This window comes from Osmia bicornis, unplaced genomic scaffold (genome assembly GCF_907164935.1).
Source record: "Osmia bicornis bicornis unplaced genomic scaffold, iOsmBic2.1, whole genome shotgun sequence".
NCBI classification, from domain to species: domain Eukaryota; kingdom Metazoa; phylum Arthropoda; class Insecta; order Hymenoptera; family Megachilidae; genus Osmia; species Osmia bicornis.
The window spans coordinates 673681-697705 of NW_025791113.1; the positions used below are offsets into that span (position 1 = coordinate 673681).

Below are 24025 nucleotides of genomic sequence, written 5' to 3' on the forward strand. Positions count from 1 at the left end.
ATGGTTGGTATCGCTGCCACCAGTCTTGAGCGGGTTAACGCTCTCGACAATTAAAAGACGAAAGACAAGTTTACTAAGATGTTGAAGTTAGATAGATAGATAGATCCCACAAAAAGTACATTACATGCAAAAAAACGGTAACGCCAAGTAGATTAGGCACTATATGGTACATATTTTATGATTTTTCTAAAAAAGTAATGGATATCATGCAAAACCAGCCAAGTATTGAGTTATATATATTTTTCAAAATATTTATACTTGGCGTTTGGCTGCCTCGTTGCGATTCAACAAAATTTGTTGAACCATGACCAGAGCCCCCTGCATTGGACCTTCCTCTTTCGAACGAACCATCACCTAGCCCCAAATCTTCTCATATAAGGACGAAAAGTGTATTCCCGTAAACCCCTTTTTAGGCCCATTTTTGCCGGTAATGTCACCTGTCTGCATTACCTGCATCTACCCCCTTAACATGGGTATCGGTTTCTGTGACCATTCCTCAAAGACACCACCGATTTCTGATTTTATTCTATATAAACACTCATAGTGACCACTGTGATCAGCTTGCAAAGAATGGTCAAAATTGATAATCCAGTTTTTAAGTTAAAAAGTCACAAGAAATGCCTATCAGTCGTTTAATAGAGGGGCTTCGTTCCAATAAAGTCGATAATGTATTCACATGTTTTGAATAACTTACAACAAATTTTGTTGAATCGCAACGCGGCAGCCAAACGCCAAGTGTAAGGTCCCGGAATTATTCGCGAGCACGCTACTGCACCGACGCGTAGGGAGAGCGGTTCCCTATGAGAAGGCGGATCGTATTTATATATAATATAATAATAAAGGAGGGGATTATAGGTTCGGCTGGCACGCGGTAAAGGAGTAAAATCCAACGTTAATTCCTTTCTCAAACAATATGTGTGTTTATTCAAAGAAATGATGTGTCTGTCGTTTTGTGTTTGTTTATAATATAATAAAAAGGTAAGTAATATTGAATGTAATTAAATAATGCAGTTAATTGATGTAATGAATTGAATTAATGTAATTAACAAATGTTGCGCCCTGTTTTTGAAATACAAAAAGAAAACAATAGTATTAGTAAGGTGCAATGGCCGCAGTTTGGTTTCTGGGCAACTTAGCCGTCACTGAACAGGCCGCATCCAAGAAGCTTCTGCTTTCGCTCGCTCGTTAAGCTTGGTAGCGAACTCTGCAAAACGGTATCGTCGCTCTAGAGCCAGTGTACTGATAGGCCGCATTCAAGGAGCTTCGGCTTTCGCTCGCTCGTTAAGCTTGGGTGCGAACCTGACACGTAAGAGAACCGCTGCGAACCGATAGTTGAGCGCTCCGGGTCTGACGCGGAACCTTTGCCGCTTTGCCGACAAAAGAGTCTAAGATTACTGAATTCTATACAAATCGTATCATAGACCCGTCTCGGACTACGATCAGAATCGAAGTGAAAATTCTTTGCGCGGCACGCTCGTATTTATACCGGAGAACTGCTGACGTAGCAGTTTTTTCTACCTGTGTTTTCGATACCGGAAGTGTTCGGACTTTGACCTGCGCGTACGTGACTCCGTGCGTATCGCTATCTCTGTCTACGCGCTATTGCCGTCTCTTTCTACTCTGCGCTTGTTCCTATCTCTTTCTATTCGCTATTGCTGTCTTTCTCTATTTATTTAGCGCGCTGTGTCGATCTTTTATCGACGCGGTAGAATTATCGACGCGGTAGAATTATCGACGTATATTCTGAAGTATATAAAATTTTTGTTAAATGTAAATATTAATAAATATAAGATTCTGTTTAGTTATTAAATATAAATATAATTATTTAAATCAATGTAGTACAAAAATAAATCAAACAAATTTGTAATTATATAAAAACGAAAAATGAATAAATATATTAATAAATATTAATTATTAAATTTTTCTTGTTTATTCTTCTTGTTGGATGTTACATTAGGGTACACAAATACGGTAAAAGTAACGGGATTTTCATCCTAGGCAAGAACACCAGCCACGCTATTTCTCGTAGTCGGCATTCAACGTTTGAAGCTAATATTGTGGTGTATTAAACAATTTATTTTGATTAAATACAAAATGGACTTCGAGGATATCGATGATATCGAGGACATTGAGGACATCCAGAATGAACATCCAGAAATATCAAGGCGATACATTCGAGACGGGAGTGATCCGTTTGATTGTTTTGACGAAGAATTTTGAGGAAGAATTCCGTAGACGCTACCGTTTCACGAAAGACTCTGTTTTAAATGGAATTTTGCCTAAAATTGAAGCAGGGCTACATAAAAGTAATAATCGCGGTTTACCGATCCCTCCTGCGATGCAGCTCTTAATTTGTTTGCGGTATTATGCTACTGCAAGTTTTCAAGTAAGTCATATAAATATATCAGTATCACTACTCCTAAAAGAAAAAAATAGAGATTATCTATATATGTACTGTAATTGTAGCTTATTCTGGGAGACACGATGAATGTTTCTCAGCCCACAATCTCCCGCATAGTATTTAGGGTGAGTTCACTAATAGGCAGTCTGATGACGGAGTATATTAAGTTTCCCAGGGATCCGGACAATTCCACTTAAAATCGCAGGTTATTCAATAAGCTGGGACACGGAAACGGAGCTATTGGTTTACCAGGTGTGGATTTTATATCATTATAACTTTTTCTATATACACATATACATACATACATACGTATACAATGTAATTGATTTACCAGGTGTGGATGGCGCTATTGATTTCACCCACATTAGATTAACAGCATCCAGATTCAATAACATGGAAGAAATGTACCGGAATAGAAAAGGATATTTTTCATTGAATGTTCAGGTATGTCATTAAGTTATTTATTTTACCCAATATTCATTGAAATGAACTATATTAATATAAATGCAGGCTGTCGTGGGTCCTAGTATGGAATTTTTGGATATCGTACCAGAGTGGCCTGGCAGTGCTCATGATAGCAGAATTTTTCGTACATCCCGATTACACTTGCGATATGTGACGAGAGAATTAGATGGAATCCTTGTCGGGGATGGTGGATATCCATGTCTGCCTTTTCTCATGACACCCCTGCGGAATCCCCAGACTGAAGAAGAAATAAGGTAATACTGATACTGTTTTACTTGTTTCTTTACTTGTTTACTCGATTGATTGATGCACAAATTAACATTAAATGGTTTGATCGACACAGGTACAATGAAATCCAGATCAGGACCCGACAAATAGTAGAGAGAACGTTCGGTGTTTGGAAGCGCCGTTTTCCATGTCTGTCAAGGGGTCTAACAACGAAGCTATTATGTTCCACAACAACGGTAGTTGCATGTGCTGTGTTGCACAATTTAGCCTTCATTTTCAATGACACTCTTGTTCAATAAGATGAAATTGAAATCGAAAATGAAGATGGAGAAGCATTATTGGGAAACATGGAACATGATAATGGCGTTGATGGATTTGCTACACGTGAAGCACTCATTGCCCGTATGTTTAATTAAGTACTTGCAATGTAATGTAATAAGGGGTTTTTTATGCCGTAAGGCTTTTTCCCCTTATTGTGTCTATCGAGCCAATAAATAATTGTTATTCTTTCGGCTCAAATTGATTTAATTTATTTATTAAAATATCCTCATCCTCAGTCCTATCATAACGTATACCTTGAACCATGGGATTTCTCCATGTTAGAGAGATTTCGACGATATATTTTGAATCGGTACGGAGATGGGATGTGGGAAAATAAAGCAGTAATTTGTTATTATAAATTCTTTTTTTATTCAATTCATAATAATAAAACATAAATAATTCTAATGATGATTATAAACTTAAAAAGATATGGAGTAACATGGAAGCTGCGCAACGATGCGTGATAACGAGGGAGAGACAATCTCGATTGGCAGAAATCAACCCAGAAATAGCAGAGATCGTGCCATTGTTAATGCAGAATGCGCTAAGTATTTTATCCTCTAATTACACAGAGGAAGAGTTGGCAAACAAACGTGATGCCATATTCCATGAGGAATACATTTTGGACGATGTTGAAGTGGATGATAATCCAATTTGTATAAACATCAGTCAGAAAAGTACAACCATTACAACAGAAATTAATGATGAGGACCATGAAGAAGGTCATTGTGATATTGGTAATCATTCCCCAGAATACCAAAAGGATGAAATTGATCAAACCGTGGATCGCAGCGTCGAAGACGGGGGTGTCCCACTTGGACGTCGACCGATTGGACGCGTCCCGATTGGACGGTCCCGATTGGACGCGTTCCTTTTGGACGCCGTGCCGATTGGACGCGTTCCTTTTGGACGCCGGACCGATTGCACGCGTTCCTTTTGGACGTCGTGCCGTTTGGACGCCATGCCGTTTGGACGTCGTGCCATTTGCATTCGTGCCATTTGGACGCCATATCTTATATAATCATTGCCTTTGGAAATCGGCAGATGGTGGTATTGTTTGTCGATTTAAATTCCTATGCTATTTGAATGCGTATGCATGCTAAAGTACATGATTACATATATCTAACGATAAGGTCAAGTGGTTATGTGTAACGTTTGACAGATATAGGTTATAGTGAGTAACATGTGGAAATTGAATGTAGTTACTTTCTTACAAGATATATCTGGAAGTATGTTTAAGGTAAAAGAAATATTAAACCTTACTTTCATCAATACATTCTTTATGCCAAATTAATGTTGTTGAGTAAAATGAATCAATATATAATAATATGATTTATTCTTCTTTATTTCCAGCATTTATTCAGACATTGATGAGGAAATTACAACCAATAAATTATGCAGTAGAAAAATTGAATAGATCCATTAAAGAAATCAAACAGTATGGAATAAAATAAGACAAATAAATAGAACAAATAAGAAAAATGTACCCTGAAAACAGATGCATTTACATTCTCGCAGGATATATCAGGAAATATGTTTGAGGTAAAAGAAATATTAAATCTTATTTTGTTCAATACATCCTTTATTTCAAATTAATGTTGAGCACAATGTATGAATATATAATGTGACCCTTTTGGGGGTTCATTCTATACAAAACGGGGACGTCGCAAAATACAAAGTTGTTGGGCGCCAGCCACGCAATGTGGCAACCGAAATCAAAAGGGGAAAAGGGTATGGGGTGTTCACAAAGGGAAGGGTTCCCGGGCACTTTCGTATGTACAATTTCGCGGGGTAGTGCGCGAGGAGGAAATAGTGGAGGACAGGAAAGTGCAGGGTCGGGATGGTTTCTCGCGGGGTCTCTACGTTACGCGTAGTTTATGTAATCGAACGGGGTCAGAACGAGAAGGGGTACGTGGCCAATCTCAAACAGTATAAGAAGATCTTAAAATCGGAAGGGCTTACCAAACGCCTCACTCAAACTCTCACACTCCGTAAATCTCAATAATCGCTTTCTCAAAAATAATCTCTAAACTCTCTATGCGCTCGATATGGTAGCCTTAGGCTCATTGCCGGCTCGTCGTCGCCGCTGCGACGGCACGGGACGATCGATTATCGATCTTCGATACACCGGTGGTCGGGATCGATGGGGCTGACGGACTTCCTACGGTGACGGGTAGTCTGAGGTCTTCGGGCCCGGCGACAGATGGCTCCGGGTGGGCGTCTGCGTTAGTTTGGGCCGCTTCATCAAAATTTCTGGAAACTCCTTGGGAGTCCCACGTTGTTCCGCTTATTGGAGGAGTGTGTCTGTCGCCGGCCTCGAAGCTCCTTGTAAGGGTGATCCTCGTTGACCTGTCCATCGCCTCCATCGGTCCGACCCCGGTGGCTGGGGGAAAAGGGGTAAGGTGAAGGAAGGGTTAGAGGCTATTATTAGGTGGACGCATAGGTGGGGGAAAGCGCAGCGATTGTAACGGGGGGCACGAGTGTCACCACGTTACAATAATAATATATCTTTTTTTATATTTTCAGCACCTGTTCAGACATTCATGCGGAAATTACAGCTATAAAATTATGGAGGGAAAAAGTTGAATAGATACATTGAAGATACTTTCCAGCGTAGAATGAAAAAATTGGGGCAAATAACAAAAACGTACCCTGAAAACAGATGCAATTACTTTCTCGCAGGATATATCAGGAAATTTGTTTGAGGTAAAAGAAATATTAAACCATATTTCTTTCAATACATTCTTTATTCTAAATTAATGTTGTTGAGTATAATGTAACAATATATTATAATATGATTTCTTCTTCTTTATTTTCAGCGTTTGATCAGACACGGAGGGGAAAATTGCAACAGAGATATTATGTAGTAGATGTATTAAATAGATACAGTGCAGAAATTATTCGAGCAAGAGCAGTATTAAATTAGATAAGTTTGTCTTGCACGTTATAGACTTTAAAAACAATGTAATACCAGCATATTTGAAACAAATAGTTTAATAAAAGTAGATAAATCCCTTAAACTTTAACTTCCTATTCTAATTTCCTTAATATAGAATTTAAGTTACAATTCACAGTGTTTTCGTCTACTTTCAAATAAATAGTTTTACAAAGTAATAATTTATAAAAAAAATAATTTGAAACAGAGTTTCTATTTCACTATTCACTTGTATCTTTTTTATAGCGCTTGTATTGTGTTTAGAAGTCTTGAATTTGTCTCAAACGAGTTGAACAGTTGTATTGAAATATTCCATTCTGAATAAATGCTGAAAATAAAGAAAAACAAATCATATTACAATATATTGATACATTGTACTCAAAAGCATTAGTTTGGAATAAAGAATGTATTGAAAAAAATAAGATTTGCGACGACAGCCGCGGATCGGCGTCGCGCATCGCGGACCCCCACCGCGGCGGCCTCCCCACTCCCGCGAGCGAGGCTATAAGTATGATCGATCGACGCGTGGATCGATGAGTTGCCTCGGGGCCTCGGCCCCGAGCAGACCTCCCAGGAGGTCGGACCGGAGCACCGGCAGACTCGGCGTTGCGGTTTGTCCCGACGGCGAGTTCACCGGCAGTCGGCTCGTGACGTACGTCACGAGCTGGCAGCTCCCAATCGGTCCAGCAGCCGTAGGCGCCTAGCTTCGTCAGTCCCGAGGTTTGACCCAGGATGACCAAACTAGTGCGCGCCCGTAACATCCGCCGATTTGTCCGCGGGGTTCCAGGCGCTAGCTTACACGGCACCGCATCCGGCCTATGGCAACCGATTCCGTCCCGTCCCGAGGTTTGACCCAGGGCGAGCCAGGATTGGTCGTCGCCTCGTTCACTGCTAGGTTTGACCACGGTGTACGAGAAGACAGCCGCATCAGGCAAGCGGGCAGCAACTCCACCGCAGCGCGAAACACCGCAGCGCGAATTTCAAATAAAGACCGGCGGCCCGAACGGGCCATCCCCGCTCCTAGCCTCCAGCGACTCCGCGTTTCCCGCGGACACCGAACACCGCGTCTCTCTCTCGTTCGCGTTTGCGCTCCGCGCCGCGCTCTCACTCCGCGCCGTAGCAAGTAAGACCGCGTAGCGACAGCTACGACCCGCGCTAGGTTAAGACCGCGTAGCGACGGCTACGACCGGCGTTAGTTAGTAAGGCCGCGTTACTCATGTGACGGGCCGGGTCCCGAGCGTAGTTCGTAAGGCCTTGTACACCTAGGTTAAGTGCGACACAGCTCCATCGCCAGCTCACGGTTAGATTATTTTCTGTTGTAGCGCGAACGGCAGGAGATACCGCCGACACCACCGACGGCGACACCCGGGGCCGCGGCCGGCGGCCCACCGACCACGGCATAACTGACTGCTACTCCTACTTATCTTTTTCTGAATAAATATTTCTATTTTTCTACTAACACCGACTCGTCATTTACCCGAACCTGTTCCCAAGCGAACCCTGGCACGGGGAATCCGACCGCGGTACGCAACGCCGTGCGCACCGACCAGACCGCCCCGTTACAGATTTAATATTTCTTTTACCTTAATCATATTTCCTTATATATCCTGCGAGAAAGTAAGTGCATCTGTTTTCAGAGTACGTTTTTCTCATTTGTCATAGTATTTCATTCCGCAGTGTTTAATTTGTTTAATGTAACTTTTTAACTTTTCTACTCCGTAGTTTTTTGGTTGTAATTTTCTCATCAACGACTGAATAAATCCTGAGAATAAAGAAAAAGAAATCATATTATTATATATTGATACATTGTACTCAACAACATTAATTTGGAATAAAGGATGTATTGAAGAATATTTACAAGGTTTAATATTCCAACTGTAATATTCCATTGTTCACGCTAATTGGAAAAAGGATTAAAACATTTGGAAACAAAGGAGACTTATGGAGAAAAGATAGAAAAGGACATTCAACTACTTAATGTTAATGAATTAATGTTTTATTTCACCATAGATAAATATAACCTAAAATCTTACAAAACGGAATTCACTAAATTTCTTGACAATTGTAATAGATAATATTAATTACATGTAGTCCGACAATATATTGTGCCTGTTAACATTTATTTTTGTTGGTAATCTCCAGTACTCCAAAATTTTCTAGCGAAACACGTAGCACATGACAAAACGTAACGCGTTATGCAGCTGACGCGATATAACTGTAGAAATCAATAGGAACCGATGATTCCACTATTTTTCCACGCATTTTCACGATCAACCCCTTCTTTTACCGAAAATCACGAGTACTTTCTAATTTGTTAACGTGGGAAGGTGCCTATCATGAAAAATATGTTATTCTAAATATGACGCAATAAAATAGTAAAAAATCGAAAAAATCATTATTTCCAATATTTTTCCATGTATATGCATGATCGACCACTCTTTTTACTGAAAATCGCGAAAACTTTTCACTTTTTCAACGAGGAAAGGTGCTTATCATAAAAAATAAGTTGTTCTATATATATATTTATATATGACGCAAGAAAATAGTAAAAAATCGAAAAAATCAATATTTCCACTATTTTTCCACGCATTTTCATGATCAACCCCTTTTTTTACCGAAAATCACAAGTACTTTCCAATTTGTTAACGAGGGAAGGTGCTCATCGTGAAAAATAAGTTGTTCTAAATATGACGCAATAAAATAGTAAAAAACTGAAAAAATCATTATTTCCACGATTCTTCCATATATTTGCATGATCGACCACTCTTTTTACTGGAAATCACGAATACTTTCCAATTTTTTAACGAGGGAAGGTGCTTATCATGAAAAATAAGTTGATCTATATATGACGCAATAAAATAGTAAAAAATTGAAAAAATCATTATTTCCATTATTTTTCCATATATTTGCATGATCGACCACTCTCTTTACTGGAAATCACGAATACTTTTCAATTTTTTAGCGAGGAAAGGTACTTATCATGAAAAATAAGTTGTTACGTAAACGGTTCAATAAAATTGTAAAAACCGATAAAATTGACAATTCGACTATTTCTCCATGCATTTACAGATGTCCAAGTAAGAGCAAACTGAATGATGAATCGCTTATTTCATGAAGCAAATACAGTCAGGGAAACTACGTATAACTTTTGACAGGTATAGGTTAGAGTGAACCACATCTTGAAAGTACTTATCGAATTTCATATTGCAGGAAGTAGAATGCAAGATCGAATAATGTTGTCCAGTAATAAATACGCGAAAGTTTATTTGAGTTTAATAGAACTTTTTATGTTGCTGACAATGGCATGGCATGGTACGTACATTCATACGTACTCTTGGCTACTCTTCCTAAAGTAGCATGTATCTCTGTACAAAAAGAAAAAGAGCATATAACAGTGGCTTTTCAATAATTGAATATGACAATCAAAATCAAAATGGGGGTATATTTGCCATTATTTGGTAAGTAATTTGGTGGATTCCAAGTATGGGTGCAGTTGAATATAATGTATCAATATATAATAATACGACTTCTTGTTCTTTTTCTATATTTTCAACATCTGTTTGCACATTGATGGAAAAATTACAACCAAAAAATGATGGAGTTGAAAAGTTGAATAGATACATTAAAGAAATTAAACAGCATAGAATGAAATACTAGGACAAATAACTTAAACGTACTCTGAAAACAGATGCAATTACTTTCTCGCATTATATATCTGGAAATATGTTTAAGGTAAAAGAAATATTAAATCTTATTTTTTTCAATACATTCTTTATTCCAAATTAATGTTGTTGAGTATAATATAGTGTTACGTTGCGCGTGCGACGGCGCAACGTAAAAGGATAATAGAAAAAGAAAGGAGAGATTGCTATTTCAACTAGAAGATTGAAAGGCAATTCCCTATTCTTTTTACCCTGTTCTGAGCGCGATGGTTGGTATTGCTGCCACCAGTCTCGAGCGGATTAACGCTCTCGACAAATTAAAAGACGAAAGACAATTATTAAGATGTTAGAATTTAGAATTTAACTTTCTAATCTTTCGTTTGGGTTCGTTCACGCTTTAGGTCCCGTACGGGTCCCTCCTTGAATCTGTATATGATGGTAGGCGTATATAGCTGAAAAGTGTGTGTGGTGTGTTGAAATAAATTTGAAACTGTTTAACTGGTAAAACTGGTTTAATTACGAATAAGAATCAGAAAAATTAACAGAATATGAAAAGCCAAAAATTGAAGATGTTTTAATTTTGAAATTCGTTATTGAAAATACCAGTTTTATACGTGTTGGTTAACAAGGGTAAAGATGACTCGTATAAGTAACAAAAATATAATATATAAAAATATAAAAATATAATGATATGCGCGCGCTGAAATCACACTTGAAGGTTAACAATTTTTAACGGCCGCGGGAAATGATATGTCCCAGTCCCGTTTTCCTCTGTTTTGATTCAAAATTTGGCGTATTTCCGCCGTGAGGGTACACCCTAGCCGGAGATATTCTCGGCACCCCCGAAAGGGCAGGACTAAGGTGCCCCTTTGATATAATAAGAAATAAATTATGAAAACGGAATCGTAACACAATTATAGTTGTACGTATTTATCGATACCTCAAACGATGGAACGATCTGACCGGAGTATTTTCGGAACCCCGAAGGGCTGGACAGATCGCCCGTTTTGCCAATAGATAGTCGTCGTGTTCAAAAATGGTAAATGGATCGACTTACCGAAACGCTGTCTAATTATTACAAGATAACAAATTTGTTTGGTGATTTCTCGTATTCGCTGGATATTCTGGAACACCAAAGGACGGTAAGATTTGTGAACACTGCACTTGTCGCGGCGATAATGAATTAAACGAACGAGTACGTCGACGAGAGACAAACGAATACGAACGGAAAAAGAATATATAATATTTTATTACCCGAAATGAAGCTAATACGAATTTCTACGCGAGCAAACGATTTAAAACGAGAAAGAAAGATAGATATTTAAGTAGAAGGAAAATTTAACGTGCGCGTCTATGAGTCCTTATTCCGAATTCAGATTATTTTAACTCGCACGGCACTCTACCTCGCTACGCGGAGGACTTTACCGCAGAGAAAATATCGCGAAGTTCCGAATAACTCTGTCTCTCGGACACACGGGCTTCCGATCACGTACCTCGACGATTGATCGATCAAGAGTGTCGAAATTTGCGCGAGATCGACGGGCGAAGGGCCCGTCGCGCGATCATCGTCCTTGGAGGGGACGGATTGACGAATCGTGGCACGTGGTCGGAAGTGTCGCGTGCCCGGTGATTGGCTAAGACGCGCGAGCTAGACGAAGATCCTTCATCCCCTTTCTTTGGGGTTCCTTTTCTTTCTACTTCGTCGCCATGATAGTTTCAACGGTTTTCTAGAAACTACGCAGTATTTCCTTTATGCGTATTACTTCTAAATACGGCTATTAATTTAGTTTGATGATCAAAATGATGAAATATTGTTATTAAACGATATATTGATTAAATTGAAATGCAAACTTAGTTTGAAATTAAAATATATAATAGATAAGACCGTTGTGGGTTGGATTGGATGGTCGGATCGCTGATGCGTCCTTATCCGAAGGACTGGATTTCGAGGCGGTGTGAAAATAACGAAATCCTTTTAATAAAGGAATGGTTTTAATAAAGTAATGATTGTAACTTTATTTGTCACAATGTGCTCCGTTCTTTGGCACGTTGTCCGAACGAAGATGTACAGAATAACTTTAATAAAATCGGTTGGAAGAATTAACTTTTACTAATTTGCGCACTGATATTCGATCGTAATCTCAATTTGGTCTAATCGTAATCTCAATTTGGTCTAATCGTCGTTAAACGGTTGAGCGACACGCGTGTCTCCGCGAAACCACCGCATGGTGGGGGCTGCGCATAGCCCTATAATTTAATGTTTGCGCGGTGACGTCACGGCGACTCTTGCGACGCTCTCGATAAGGTGTAACCGAACACGCCGGGACCCGTTGAATGAACTCATTCAAGAACTTTGTTGGGCGTCAGACTCGACATTAATGTCAATCGGCAAGAAACATAATTTCGAAATGGGTCGCTTGTACGTTGAGTTCGCTGTTTTAATGGTTACGACGCGAATTATCCCGTCGGTACCGGAGTGACAATCTATTATGCGTGCTAATTCCCATTGTGCTGGTGGAGTGCATTCATTTCGCAAGAGGACAAGCTGACCGATTTTTGTGAGATTTTGCGCGACTCTCCACTTCGGACGTTGATGAAGAGTATGTAAGTATTCGGTATGCCACGCTTTCCAAAAGGTTTCCGTTATTCGCTGGATTAACTGCCAACGTGACAATCGGTTTTCTTTTAATTGTAGTACGCTTGGTTCCGGAATTGAGGTTAAGGCCGATCCAATCAAGAAATGACCTGGTGTAAGTGCGTTATAATCATCGATGCAATCAGACATGGCGACGAGCGGACGAGAATTTAATGCGGCTTCGATACGACACAGTACTGTGGTTAATTCCTCAAAGGAGAGTGTATGAGTACCGATGGATCGGCGTAAATGGTGCTTAACACTTTTCACCGCTGCCTCCCACAACCCTCCAAAATGAGGTGCTGATGGGGGTAAAAAGTGCCAAGCGACCCCATCCACGGCGAGCTTATTATGGAGATTGGTATCTCGTAGAGATTCTCGGTGAGCTTTTCGAAGTTCCTTGTTTGCTCCTTGAAAGATCGTTCCATTGTCTGAATACATGGATTTTGGAATTCCGCGTCGGGACACAAATCTCGTATAAGCTGCTAGGAATGCGGCTGATGTATAGTCGCTTACGAGATCTAAATGGACGGCCTTTGTTGCCATACAAACAAAAACTGCAATGTAAGCTTTGTGCGATTTGTGTCCTCGTCCCGATGTAGTACGAACGTGAATCGGGCCTGCGTAGTCGACACCTGTATTTATGAATGGTCTTTCTACCGCAGTGACTCTGGATGCCGGTAAATCTCCCATGAGCTCAGACGGAATAGATGCGCGATGACGAGCGCATGGTACGCACCTATGTAAAACGGATCGTATCGTGGTGCGTGCTCGCAAGATCCAGTACTCACGTCGCAAACAGGCAAGAGTGAGTTGCGAACCTGCGTGCAGATGGATTACGTGCGTATGATTTATTATCAATGATAGTAGTGGATGGGAGCTTAGGATAATAGGTTTCTTTGTGTTTTCAGGAAATAGCGAGTGTGCAAGTCGCCCTTTCGCCCTAATAAGCCCGTCTTGGTCTAGGATAGGGTTAAGAGAAAGTAACTTGCTGGATTTTAGGAGAGTCTTTTTCGCAGACAGACTACTAAGCTCATCCGGAAATAGCTCGGATTGCATTCTTCTCAACCAAAGGAATTTTGCTCTCTGAATCTCGTCGGGTTGAAGAGGAGGCACTGCTATTAGTGACTTAATGGTGAGTTGTAATTTAATTTTATTCGTATGTCGGAAGCGAAGGTTAGAAGTAAAACGAAGTATGTAAGCCGTCACTCGAAGTAGTTTCGACCAGGATGAGTATCGCGTGGGTAAATCCCAGGGATCCGTAGTCGAAACTGCAGACAATAATTTTGGAATTTTCTCCTCCTCATGCGAATCGACTATTCTGATATTGGGTTTTGGCCAACGTTCTTCGCCTTGTTTTAACCATGAAGGTCCTGACCACCATATGGAGTGGATTTTTAATTCCGATGGCGTTAGACCGCGGGTTGCACAATCAGCAGGATTGCTATTTGTTGGAACATGATGCCACTGCGCTTTCGGTAAAAGAGACTGAATTTTCGACACTCGATTGGCGACAAAAGTCTTCCAACGAGTCGGAGGTTGGCTAAGCCAGGCGAGAGTGATGCTTGAATCAGTCCAACAGTGGACATTGTGATGGATGAGCGACAAGGAATTTTCCACAAAAACGACAAGACGTGCCAACAATGCCGCTGCACATAATTCTAATCTCGGTACGCTTAATGTTTTAACGGGAGCTACTCGTGATTTTGCAACGAGAAGCGCCACGAAGACATTGTCATCTGGGAGGACGCTTTTTATATAAACCGAAGCTGCGTAGGCTTTAGTGGATGCATCGGCGAATCCGTGGATTTCCTGATGTAGCGCGATGCCATTGGCTATTTGGCGAGGAATCGTGATCTTATTTAAATCTGGTAAATGAGTGTAGTAATCTTGCCATTCTAGGAGAACATCGTTAGGAAGAATGTCATCCCAATCATATTGGAGTGACCATAATTTCTGCATAAACACTTTCGCGGGTATAACGACTGGAGTTAACAACCCCATCGGGTCGAAAAGTTTTGCAATTTGAGAGAGAATTGTTCGTTTCGTATTGGCAAAATTCGAAGAAATGGTAGCTCGAAATTGAAAGTGATCGAGCACTGGATTCCATTCTAAGCCTAAAACTGAGCAGGTCTCCTCGATCTTAAGGAGTTTATTTTTCGCAAGACCGTGATCGCGCGGATCGATATCAATTAACAGAGTTGGATCATTACTGGCCCATTTTCGTAAACGAAAGCCGCCTTTGTTTAACAGGTTTATGGTCTGGTCGCGGATTGTTCGCAAGAGATCTTTGTCGTCTGCTCCGAAGAGACAGTCGTCGACATAAGTTTGATCCTTTAATACTGGAAGAGCTAGAGGATATTGATGACCTTCGTCCACTGCCAGCTGATTTAAAACGCGAAGAGCTTGATAAGGAGCTGATTTAGTGCCATACGTGACGGTACAGAGTTGATACTCCTCAACGGACTGTTGCGACGAGGGACGCCATAAAATGCGTTGAAAATCTGTATCTCGTGTATCAACTAAAATCTGACGGTACATTTTCTCGATGTCTGTGGTATATACAAACCGGAATCCTCTCCACCGGAGAAGGATTGCAATTAGATCGGTTTGGAGCTTGGGTCCAGTTAAAAGATGATCATTTAGAGAAGTGCCGTTTGAAGTTCGGCGGGAAGCGTTAAATACGACGCGAAGACGAGTTGTCGAACTACTTTCGCGAAGAACTGCGTGATGAGGAATATAATAAATTTGGTTGGTTGTTTGAACCGGGACAGTTGGAACCCTTTCCATATGGCCTAAGGCTTCGTATTCTGAGAGGAATTCTTTATAAGTTTCGGTATTTACTTGGTCGCTTTTAAAGCGTCTTTCAAGAGAGAGAAGACTTTTCATCGCGGCAAAACGAGATTCGCCTAAATCTATAGGGGGTTCGCTCTTGAACGGGAGTCGAACTATGTAACGCCCTTCCGACGTACGAGTATGAGAGGATTGAAAGTGTAATTCACATTTTTCTTCCTCAGGTGAGAGCACTGATTGAGTTGGGATATTTTCCACTTCCCAGAAGCGGCGAAGATCTGCATCGAGATTTTCTAACAACGTAGCGTGATGGGCATCTATAAAGAAAGGAAGAGGATGAGTGGACGTAGGACCAGATAGGATCCATCCCAGGTGTGTATTTTGCGCGATCGGTTCACTTGTAGAACCTTTCCGAACTCCGTCCAATAATAATTGACCAAACAAATCCGCACCGATAACGATATCGATCGGATCTGAGCTCATGGGGTCTGTATCGGCCAATTCAAGTCCTGCAATATGATTCCAATTAGTTACGGAAGAATGTCGTTTTAGAGTGTATTGTGTTAAAGTTTTCAAAATAATAGCAGTTGTCGAGTATACAGGCTCGGTTCTTACCAACGGAGTAATCGTGATGCGAGCGGTGTGATTAGCCCACGACTGTATTCCTCCTATTCCGGTTATGCATGTATTTTGTTTGTTTCTCGGGAGTCGCAAAATTTGGGCTAGGTTCTCTGATATTAGAGTTGCGACTGACCCTTGATCCAATAATGCGCGTGCTTGTACTGTTCGACCCTGCAATGAGTGCACTCGGATGCGAGCTGTTGAAAGAAGAATGCCGGTATTAGTTTTCGTTCGCGACGCAGAATTCGAGCTGATTTCAAGTTCTGAATTCGGATTGGTAGCCGACGTCTGATTTGACTGACTCACGCTGGACTGCTCCGGTTTTATCGGAAAATGCAACAGAGTGTGATGTCGCTGTTTACATTCTTTACAGCTTCTTTGACTGTGGCATTGTTCTTTCGCATGCTTCGCGGAAAAACAATTAACGCATCTTCGTTGGGATTTAATTAATTTAAACCGTTCGGATGGCTCAAGCGCCTGAAATGTTTGACATTGATATAACAAGTGGTTCTGTTTACATACAGGACATATAATTGGCGACACGGTAGACGTGTTCGTTGAAATTGTTTTCGGTTTTGATTTAACAGTTACGTTTTCCGGTTTATCAGTTTTTATTGGCGACATTGACTCTAAAGCCCGAACTCGAGACTCCAAAAACTTGTCGAATTCGACATAAGTAGACAATTCTGATGTATCACCGAATTGTAACTCCCACGCCTTTCGGGAGGAACGGTCAAGTTTTTGTGTACCGAGGAAAACAATTACGTCGTCCCAATGTTCGACGGGTCGTTTCAAATTTTTCAAACCGTGTATCGAAACGTTTAACTGATCGCGTAAACTGCGGAGCTCTTTCGCAGATTCAGAGGTCACTTGCGGTAACGAAAACAAATTATTTAAATAGGTCGAAAGTAACCGGCGTTTGTTTTCGTATCTATTTTTAACTAACTGCCACGCGACCTCGAAATTTGCATCGGTGGTAGGTAAATGATTAACCGCTTTTTTTGCGTCGCCGGTTAAAGCGGAACAAAGAAAATGCAAACGCTCAACATTTGACAAAGAATTATCATTAATTACTATAGATTGAAACTTATCTCGGAAACTCTCCCATTGTTCGAAGGTTCCATCGAAAGACGGCAGCTGGATTTGAGGCAGCAACGATTGCGAGCGTAGCTTCACTGGTTGAAGATTCCCTTTCTCGGATGCTGTCTCCTGGGTCGAGGATGTCTTATCCAGGATCTCCGACATGTAGTCCAGGGACTCCTGATAGCACTCCTCACATCTTTCGAAATGGTTGTCGACGAAGTACTGAAGAGTTGATCTGGCTTGTAGATCCGCCATGGCGACGATTTTCGCGTCCAGGTCTTGGCACTGTTGGTATGCCTCTTTTAGCATGTTCATCCGGTTCCGGGTGGTAGCTGGAGTCATTTTAGCTTGACCCAGCTTTTTATAATTGGTAAGTGCACGTTCGATCGAGCGCATAACTTGGTTTTGTTTAAACAAAATTTCTTCCAATGTACTCATGATGGTTTCCGTAGGCTGAGCACGTGGTTCACTACTTTAACGGTTTTCACTCCTCGACTCCAATCCGGCTCGAAGGACCAAAAAATGTGGGTTGGATTGGATGGTCGGATCGCTGATGCGTCCTTATCCGAAGGAATGGATTTCGAGGCGGTGTGAAAATAACGAAATCCTTTTAATAAAGGAATGGTTTTAATAAAGTAATGATTGTAACTTTATTTGTCACAATGTGCTCCGTTCTTTGGCACGTTGTCCGAACGAAGATGTACAGAATAACTTTAATAAAATCGGTTGGAAGAATTAACTTTTACTAATTTGCGCACTGATATTCGATCGTAATCTCAATTTGGTCTAATCGTAATCTCAATTTGGTCTAATCGTCGTTAAACGGTTGAGCGACACGCGTGTCTCCGCGAAACCACCGCATGGTGGGGGCTGCGCATAGCCCTATAATTTAATGTTTGCGCGGTGACGTCACGGCGACTCTTGCGACGCTCTCGATAAGGTGTAACCGAACACCGTTATCCGTATATTTCCTCTTAACCGGATCAAAATTATTTACTTCCCGATTTGTAACAAAGATCTTATCATTGTAAAAGTGGACGATGCATTCACGATAGTCGCAATGCCGATTATGCATTCATTTACAATCTTTCGCATAATTATTTCTGTGGAATCGACATTTCGTTAGCGATGAATTTAAACATTTCTACAAGAACGTTCCTTTGTTCAAAATTCGCCGTTGTCGCTAGGCAGTTCTTAGAATTTCGAATACAATAGTGTTTATTACTCTAAACGACCCTTGATTTTCGAACGGCGGTCGAACGTTCGCGACGTTAAGTTTTGTAAGGGTTCTCATTTACTTTAGTTTCTTCGTTTGAATTCATATTCATCCATCCATTCTTTTCACACTATCATTCGATCAGGTAATAATGATCCTGGTCGGACCGGCTGACGCTTTGTGCAAATGAGAGGGAAAGAGTTTCCTTAACAAAGAAGTTATTACGGTTTTCCCGTTTCTACGCATTTACCAAGGGAAATTCCCGGAATGCGAAGCACTGGATAACTGCGTAGCGCTGGTGTTGTGCTAACGGCTCTCTCTCTCTCTTACGAGCTAACGCGAGTTTTTGTGCGTTACCCGATAGTAAACTGTATTGTATTTCGATGGTTGGCGACGATAGTTTCAAGGAGGGTCACGTAAACTATTGTAAAGAAGGAAACAGAAATGACCTTTCCTCGCGTACCTCGCATGAGAATTCTCGGAACCCAAGGGCTTGACAAGATACACGATTCCAGGGTAGAGTAGAATAAAGAAGAGAAAGCAATAGAGGAGTCAAAAATAGAAAAGAATTAAACTCAAACTCTTCCTTGTACACCCCTGCATGAGAAATCCTCGGAACCTCGAAAGGCTTGATAAGGGACGCAAGGCGGATAAATTTCAAAATTTCCGCCGGGGCGTAACGATAGCAATATACAATAATATGATTTCTTTTTCTTTATTTTCAGCATTTATTCATACATTGATGAGAAACTTACAACCAAAAAATTATGGAGTAGAAGATTTTGATAGATACATTGAACAAATTATCAAAAAAAGAGGATTATTAAATTAGATAAGTTTGTATTGTAAATCATAGTGTCAGAATATTTTAAATAAATAAATTAATAGGAGAAAATGAGACGTAAATTTGTAATTTCCTGTTCCAATTTCCTTAATATAGAATTTAATTAACAGTTCGCATTGTCTTCTTCTAGCTGTAAACAAATACTTTTGTCGAGTGAAAACTCATAAATAAAAAAAAGAAGTTGTAATATTGTTGTAATTACTTCACTCTTCATTTTCATCTATTTTGTATCACTTGTACTGTATTTACAAATCCCAAATTCATTTCACCCGACTACAACAGTCCAACTGAAATATTCCAATACTCAATCCAATCAGATAAAATAATTTTTAACAAAAAAAACATCCGACTTCGAAATGCCCTAAAATGTGTAAAATAATTTCTATTTCATTTATACCAATATTCCATAGCTATTAATAATATCTACTTAATCGTTAAATAGGATACCAAATACATTTCAAAGTTTTCGGAGGCGGCGCAAAATTAAAAACTTTTCCTCTACTAGGAAGATGCTAACTCCGGCGTCTGCAACCTATGATAAATCACCCGTTTGATAATTACAAGTAAACAATATTCAACGGGAATCAACAAACCCATTGCGAATTAACTATACTGCAGTTCACGAGTGACCGCACTTAACTCGTGTTACGTTGCGCGACGCGAGGCGAGCGCGCAACGTAAAAGATTAAAAATAAAAAAAGAAAAAGAAAATTGGAAAGATCGATAGTCAATTTTCTTGATTCGATTAATCGGTGCGATGAGAAAGGTTTCGCTGCCACCAGCTCTGACCGCGTATGACGCGTTAACGTCCTCTACGAACAGAGCAATTTTAAAAGACGGAAATTTAGATAGAATTTATTTCCGTTGGGTTCGTCAGTGTTCTAGGTCCCGTACGGGTCCCTCCTTGAAACGTTGTGTTGGCGTGCGTGGATTTGATGTAAGAATGGGTGTTGCAACTCAAAGAAATAAAATAAACTGGATAGTGTGCAACAAATAAAGATGTAATTCAAAAACTATTGAAGGTAGTACAACTGAAAATGACTATTGAGTTTAGTGCTATTAATACTTGATGATATTAATGATTACTATTAGATAAATTCAATCCAAAAACAATACTGGTTTAACAAGGGTAAAGATGCTTAACCTATTGTATAATAACGACTATTGTTTTACCCGAAAAAATATATATATATATATATATATATGTAGCCTTTGATCAGAAAAGGTGTTTTTCCTTTGATTCACAATGAGACTTTCGAATATAATTTTTAAACGAATTTGTAGTTGAAACCCTATGCCCGACGACTGACCCGACCAAATATAATATGAAGATGGAAAAATTGGCGGCAATCCGCGAGGAAACGACCTGAATGGAGAGACTCTCACAACCCCCGAAAGGGCTTTACAGGTCGTCCCTGATAAAATATCGCAGTCGAGACAATCGTCACACACGAAGTCGCACGGATCAAAATTTGGAATATTAATATAGCGTATAGTTTATAATTCGGTACCTGAACGTGAAAATCGAAACGATCTAAAATGGAGAGACTCTCATAACCCGTAGGCTTATTAGATCGCCAGTTTTGCCTTGTCGAAAGTGAATCACAATGCCGTGCTCGACGATTTAGTAATTGACAGGCTTACCGTGAAATTGGAGAATATAGTATACTATAAATCGCTTTGATGTTCGCTTTTTAAATCGTGGAATAATCGCTGTTGAATCTGGAACACCAAGAGAGAGATGAGGAAGCTGTCGCACTAACACTTGTCGCGCAGCCGATTGCCCTTTATTGCGTATCAAAATTTAACTAAGACGAACACAAGACGATTACGATTTTGAAAAATAGAATAATTAAACGCGACTGAATTTAATACGAAAATGCGCGAGCAACGGATTAAAATAAAAGAGAAAAGATAGTATTTTAAAAGTATGAAAAATTAACGTGCGCGTCACTGAGTTCTTGCAAAGTATTCCGAATTTCACCCTCGCGACACTCTGCCTAATTCGTAGGTCTTGCCGTGCAGCTAAATTACGCGAAGTACTATTACAACTCTATCTCTAAACGCACGGGCTCCCGTCACGACTTACTCGATTGTTCGACGAAGAGTGATCAGAATCGATCGCGATCCTGGCCGGAAGGGCCCGTCGCGAGGATGATGTCTTGCGTGGGGACATTCCAACAAATCATAGCGCGTGACGACAGCGTCGCGCGCGTCGCTATTGGTCGAAGACGCGTGCTAGCTAAATTCCTCTAGACTATGTTCTTTCTCTCTCTTGGTTTCCATCTTTGTCTAACGGCTTCTTGGTGTTTCTACGCCGTAGATTTTTCTGGAATATTCCATTCTCGCTTATAATTTCAATATCAGATATAAACAGACATCAGCAATTATTTAAATCTGAACTAGTATTTAAATCAGAACTTCTAAACAATAAAACGAATAATTATGAATATATTCTACTATTATGAGTAAACTATTGATCAGGGATCGCGAAATTCTTTGATTAACAATTGGCGGTTTTGTAATTGTTGTTCGCAAGTCGCAACGCGAATTTCGCTAGTACGCATGTTGTAAAACATTCGGTATTTGAATGAAATCCTCGATTATTTAGCATATCTTTTGATTATTAAATCGAATATTCGCTATTACATTAGCAGCGTAGTTAGTTCTAGAACGTTGTTACTATTCGAAAATTACCGTTGGGTGTTGGTTTCAGGCAAATTGTCGGAATTCGATACAAAGACTTTTATTGCCCCGTTCGACCCTTCGCCCCTAAACAGTCTTCGAACGCTTGCTAACGCTTGACTGCGAGGGTTCTCATTCCTCATTTATTCTATCAACCAAATGTTCAAATAGATAGATTAATCCGCGCTTCCATTCCAGCACTCATCTCACGCATACGATCGAATTAGGGGCCGACTGGCGCCCACGCGTGGAAAAGAGGAGAGATTCGGTTGAAATTCGAATGATAAATTGATCTTTACGCTTTTGCGCAGTTAACCTGAGGAGACCCCTATAATGCGAAGCACTGGCTAACTGCGCAGCGAACGCTGTTTATGATACCTCTCCTCTGTCGAACTCGAGTTTTTGTGTAGTTCGAAATCTGTTACTACGCAGTTGAGCACGACGATAGTTTCAAGGAGGGGTAATAACTGAAGAAAAGAATTAAGAAATGTAAAGAGAATAAAGGATAGAAAAGACAAAATAGAATAATTATAAACTCAAACTCTTCCCTGTGCTTTTCCCACATGAAGAAGTCTCTTATAACCCGAAGGCTTGATGAGAAAACACAGAGTCGAGGAGGAAATTGAAAAAGATGAAGTAGTAATTCGCCCTCCCCACGTCCCTTACATGAGGAGACTCCTATAACCCGAAGGATTGATAAGGAAACGTGAGGCGGACAAATTTGTAAAATTTTCCAGACGTGACACTCGCACAGCTAGTGACCTACTGAGGTCTAGGGAGATTTTTAATAGTGCGTGTGATTCCCCTTTACAGCTTGCTTCTTACTTTGCGTTCACATCATTTTTTTTGCGACAAATAATAGGAATTTCATTGTATCGTGTAACTTTACAATATCATCACCGGTTATCAGTTATCGTACGTCATATATTTCTGCCCACCATTTATATGTTCGCAAAGTATAATAAGAAGCAAGCTGTAGAGGGGAATAAAACACGTTATTAAAAATCTATCTAGACCTAGTGAGCGGCGCGAGTAAAGTATGATCTCTTGTGAACTGCAGTATAGTGCATATACATCAGGAGTGCTGCCAATTTCTCATATAATCGTTACAATTACAAATGTTTTCAGCCGGTCCTATGATTTTTCTCTTACGACTTATTAATTACCAAGTTTGCCATACTGCAATCAAATCGTTATTGGCAGCATCGTTTGTTCGGGTATTTTTAATTTTGCACCGCCTCCGAAAACTTTGAAATGTATTTAGTATCCTATTTAACGATTAAGTAGATATTATTAATAGCTATGGAATATTGGTATAAATGAAATAGAAATTATTTTACACTTTTTAGGGCATTTCGAAGTCGGATGTTTTTTTTGTTAAAAATTATTTTATTTCACACATTTTAGTGGAACCGGTAGTGTTTGTAGGATAGTGTAAGGTGATTTTAAATTTCTGTTGCTTAGCTAATAACCATAAACCGAAAAGAATTTACCGAATTTAATATTAACAACTTAAATTAACAACAATAAATAACAATTAATAAACAACAAATTTCATAAATTTTTGCAAGTGGGATCATCGCGGATATACCTCCTACTAAATATGAAAGGTTTCATCGCTATCAGTACATTCCCTGCAGCATAAACGCCGGAAGATATAAATGAAGTATTACGTATTTTACGATAAATGTCGTTAGCAATGAAAAAATGCAAAATGCCTTTCTGACGGGACCAAGTGGGAGATATACTCTCCAAGATGCAAAAAGTTTCATTCCGATTGGTCCATCCGTCTCGGAGTAATCGGCGAACGTACGGCGCACGCACATGAAATAGTACGTTTTTCTGCAATAAAAAGCGTTCGGAATGAAAAAATATAAAATGTTCTTTTAACGGGACCAATCTGGAGACATACTTTAAAAGATCCAAAAGGTTTCGTTCCGATTAGTTCATCCGTTTCGGAATAACCGGCGAACATACATTTAGAAAAAAAAGTCGTTAGGAATGAAAAAATGCAAAATATTTTTTTAACGGGACCAATCGGGAGACATACTCTACCAGACGCAAAAAGATTTCGTTCCGATTGGTCCATCCGTCTCTGAGTAATCGGCGGATATACATTTGGAAGAAAAAATCATT

The 24025-nt window shown here is 40.0% G+C and overlaps 3 protein-coding genes across 3 annotated transcripts; 1 reads left to right on the plus strand and 2 right to left on the minus strand.

Annotated features, from left to right (window-relative positions):
* Positions 1–2094: 2094 nt before the first annotated feature.
* LOC114881610 (putative nuclease HARBI1) lies at positions 2095–7753 on the plus strand. Its single transcript, XM_046289497.1, is given in 8 exon segments — positions 2095–2208; positions 2210–2386; positions 2467–2653; positions 2736–2845; positions 2912–3120; positions 3210–3459; positions 3843–4196; positions 7673–7753. Coding segments are annotated over 8 exon segments (1482 nt in total).
* An 8296-nt stretch (positions 7754–16049) lies between these two features.
* On the minus strand, positions 16050–17003 carry LOC123988738. Its single transcript, XM_046289487.1, has 2 exons — positions 16368–17003; positions 16050–16258 (listed from the first exon to the last, which is right to left on the minus strand). The coding sequence occupies exons 1-2, from the start codon at positions 16683–16685 to the stop codon at positions 16178–16180; spliced, it is 399 nt and encodes a 132-aa protein (XP_046145443.1). The 5' UTR covers positions 16686–17003; the 3' UTR covers positions 16050–16177.
* LOC123988746 lies at positions 16921–17486 on the minus strand. Its single transcript, XM_046289498.1, has 2 exons — positions 17008–17486; positions 16921–16930 (listed from the first exon to the last, which is right to left on the minus strand). Exons 1-2 carry the CDS (start codon positions 17484–17486, stop codon positions 16921–16923), a joined length of 489 nt encoding a protein of 162 aa, XP_046145454.1.
* Positions 17487–24025: the final 6539 nt, after the last annotated feature.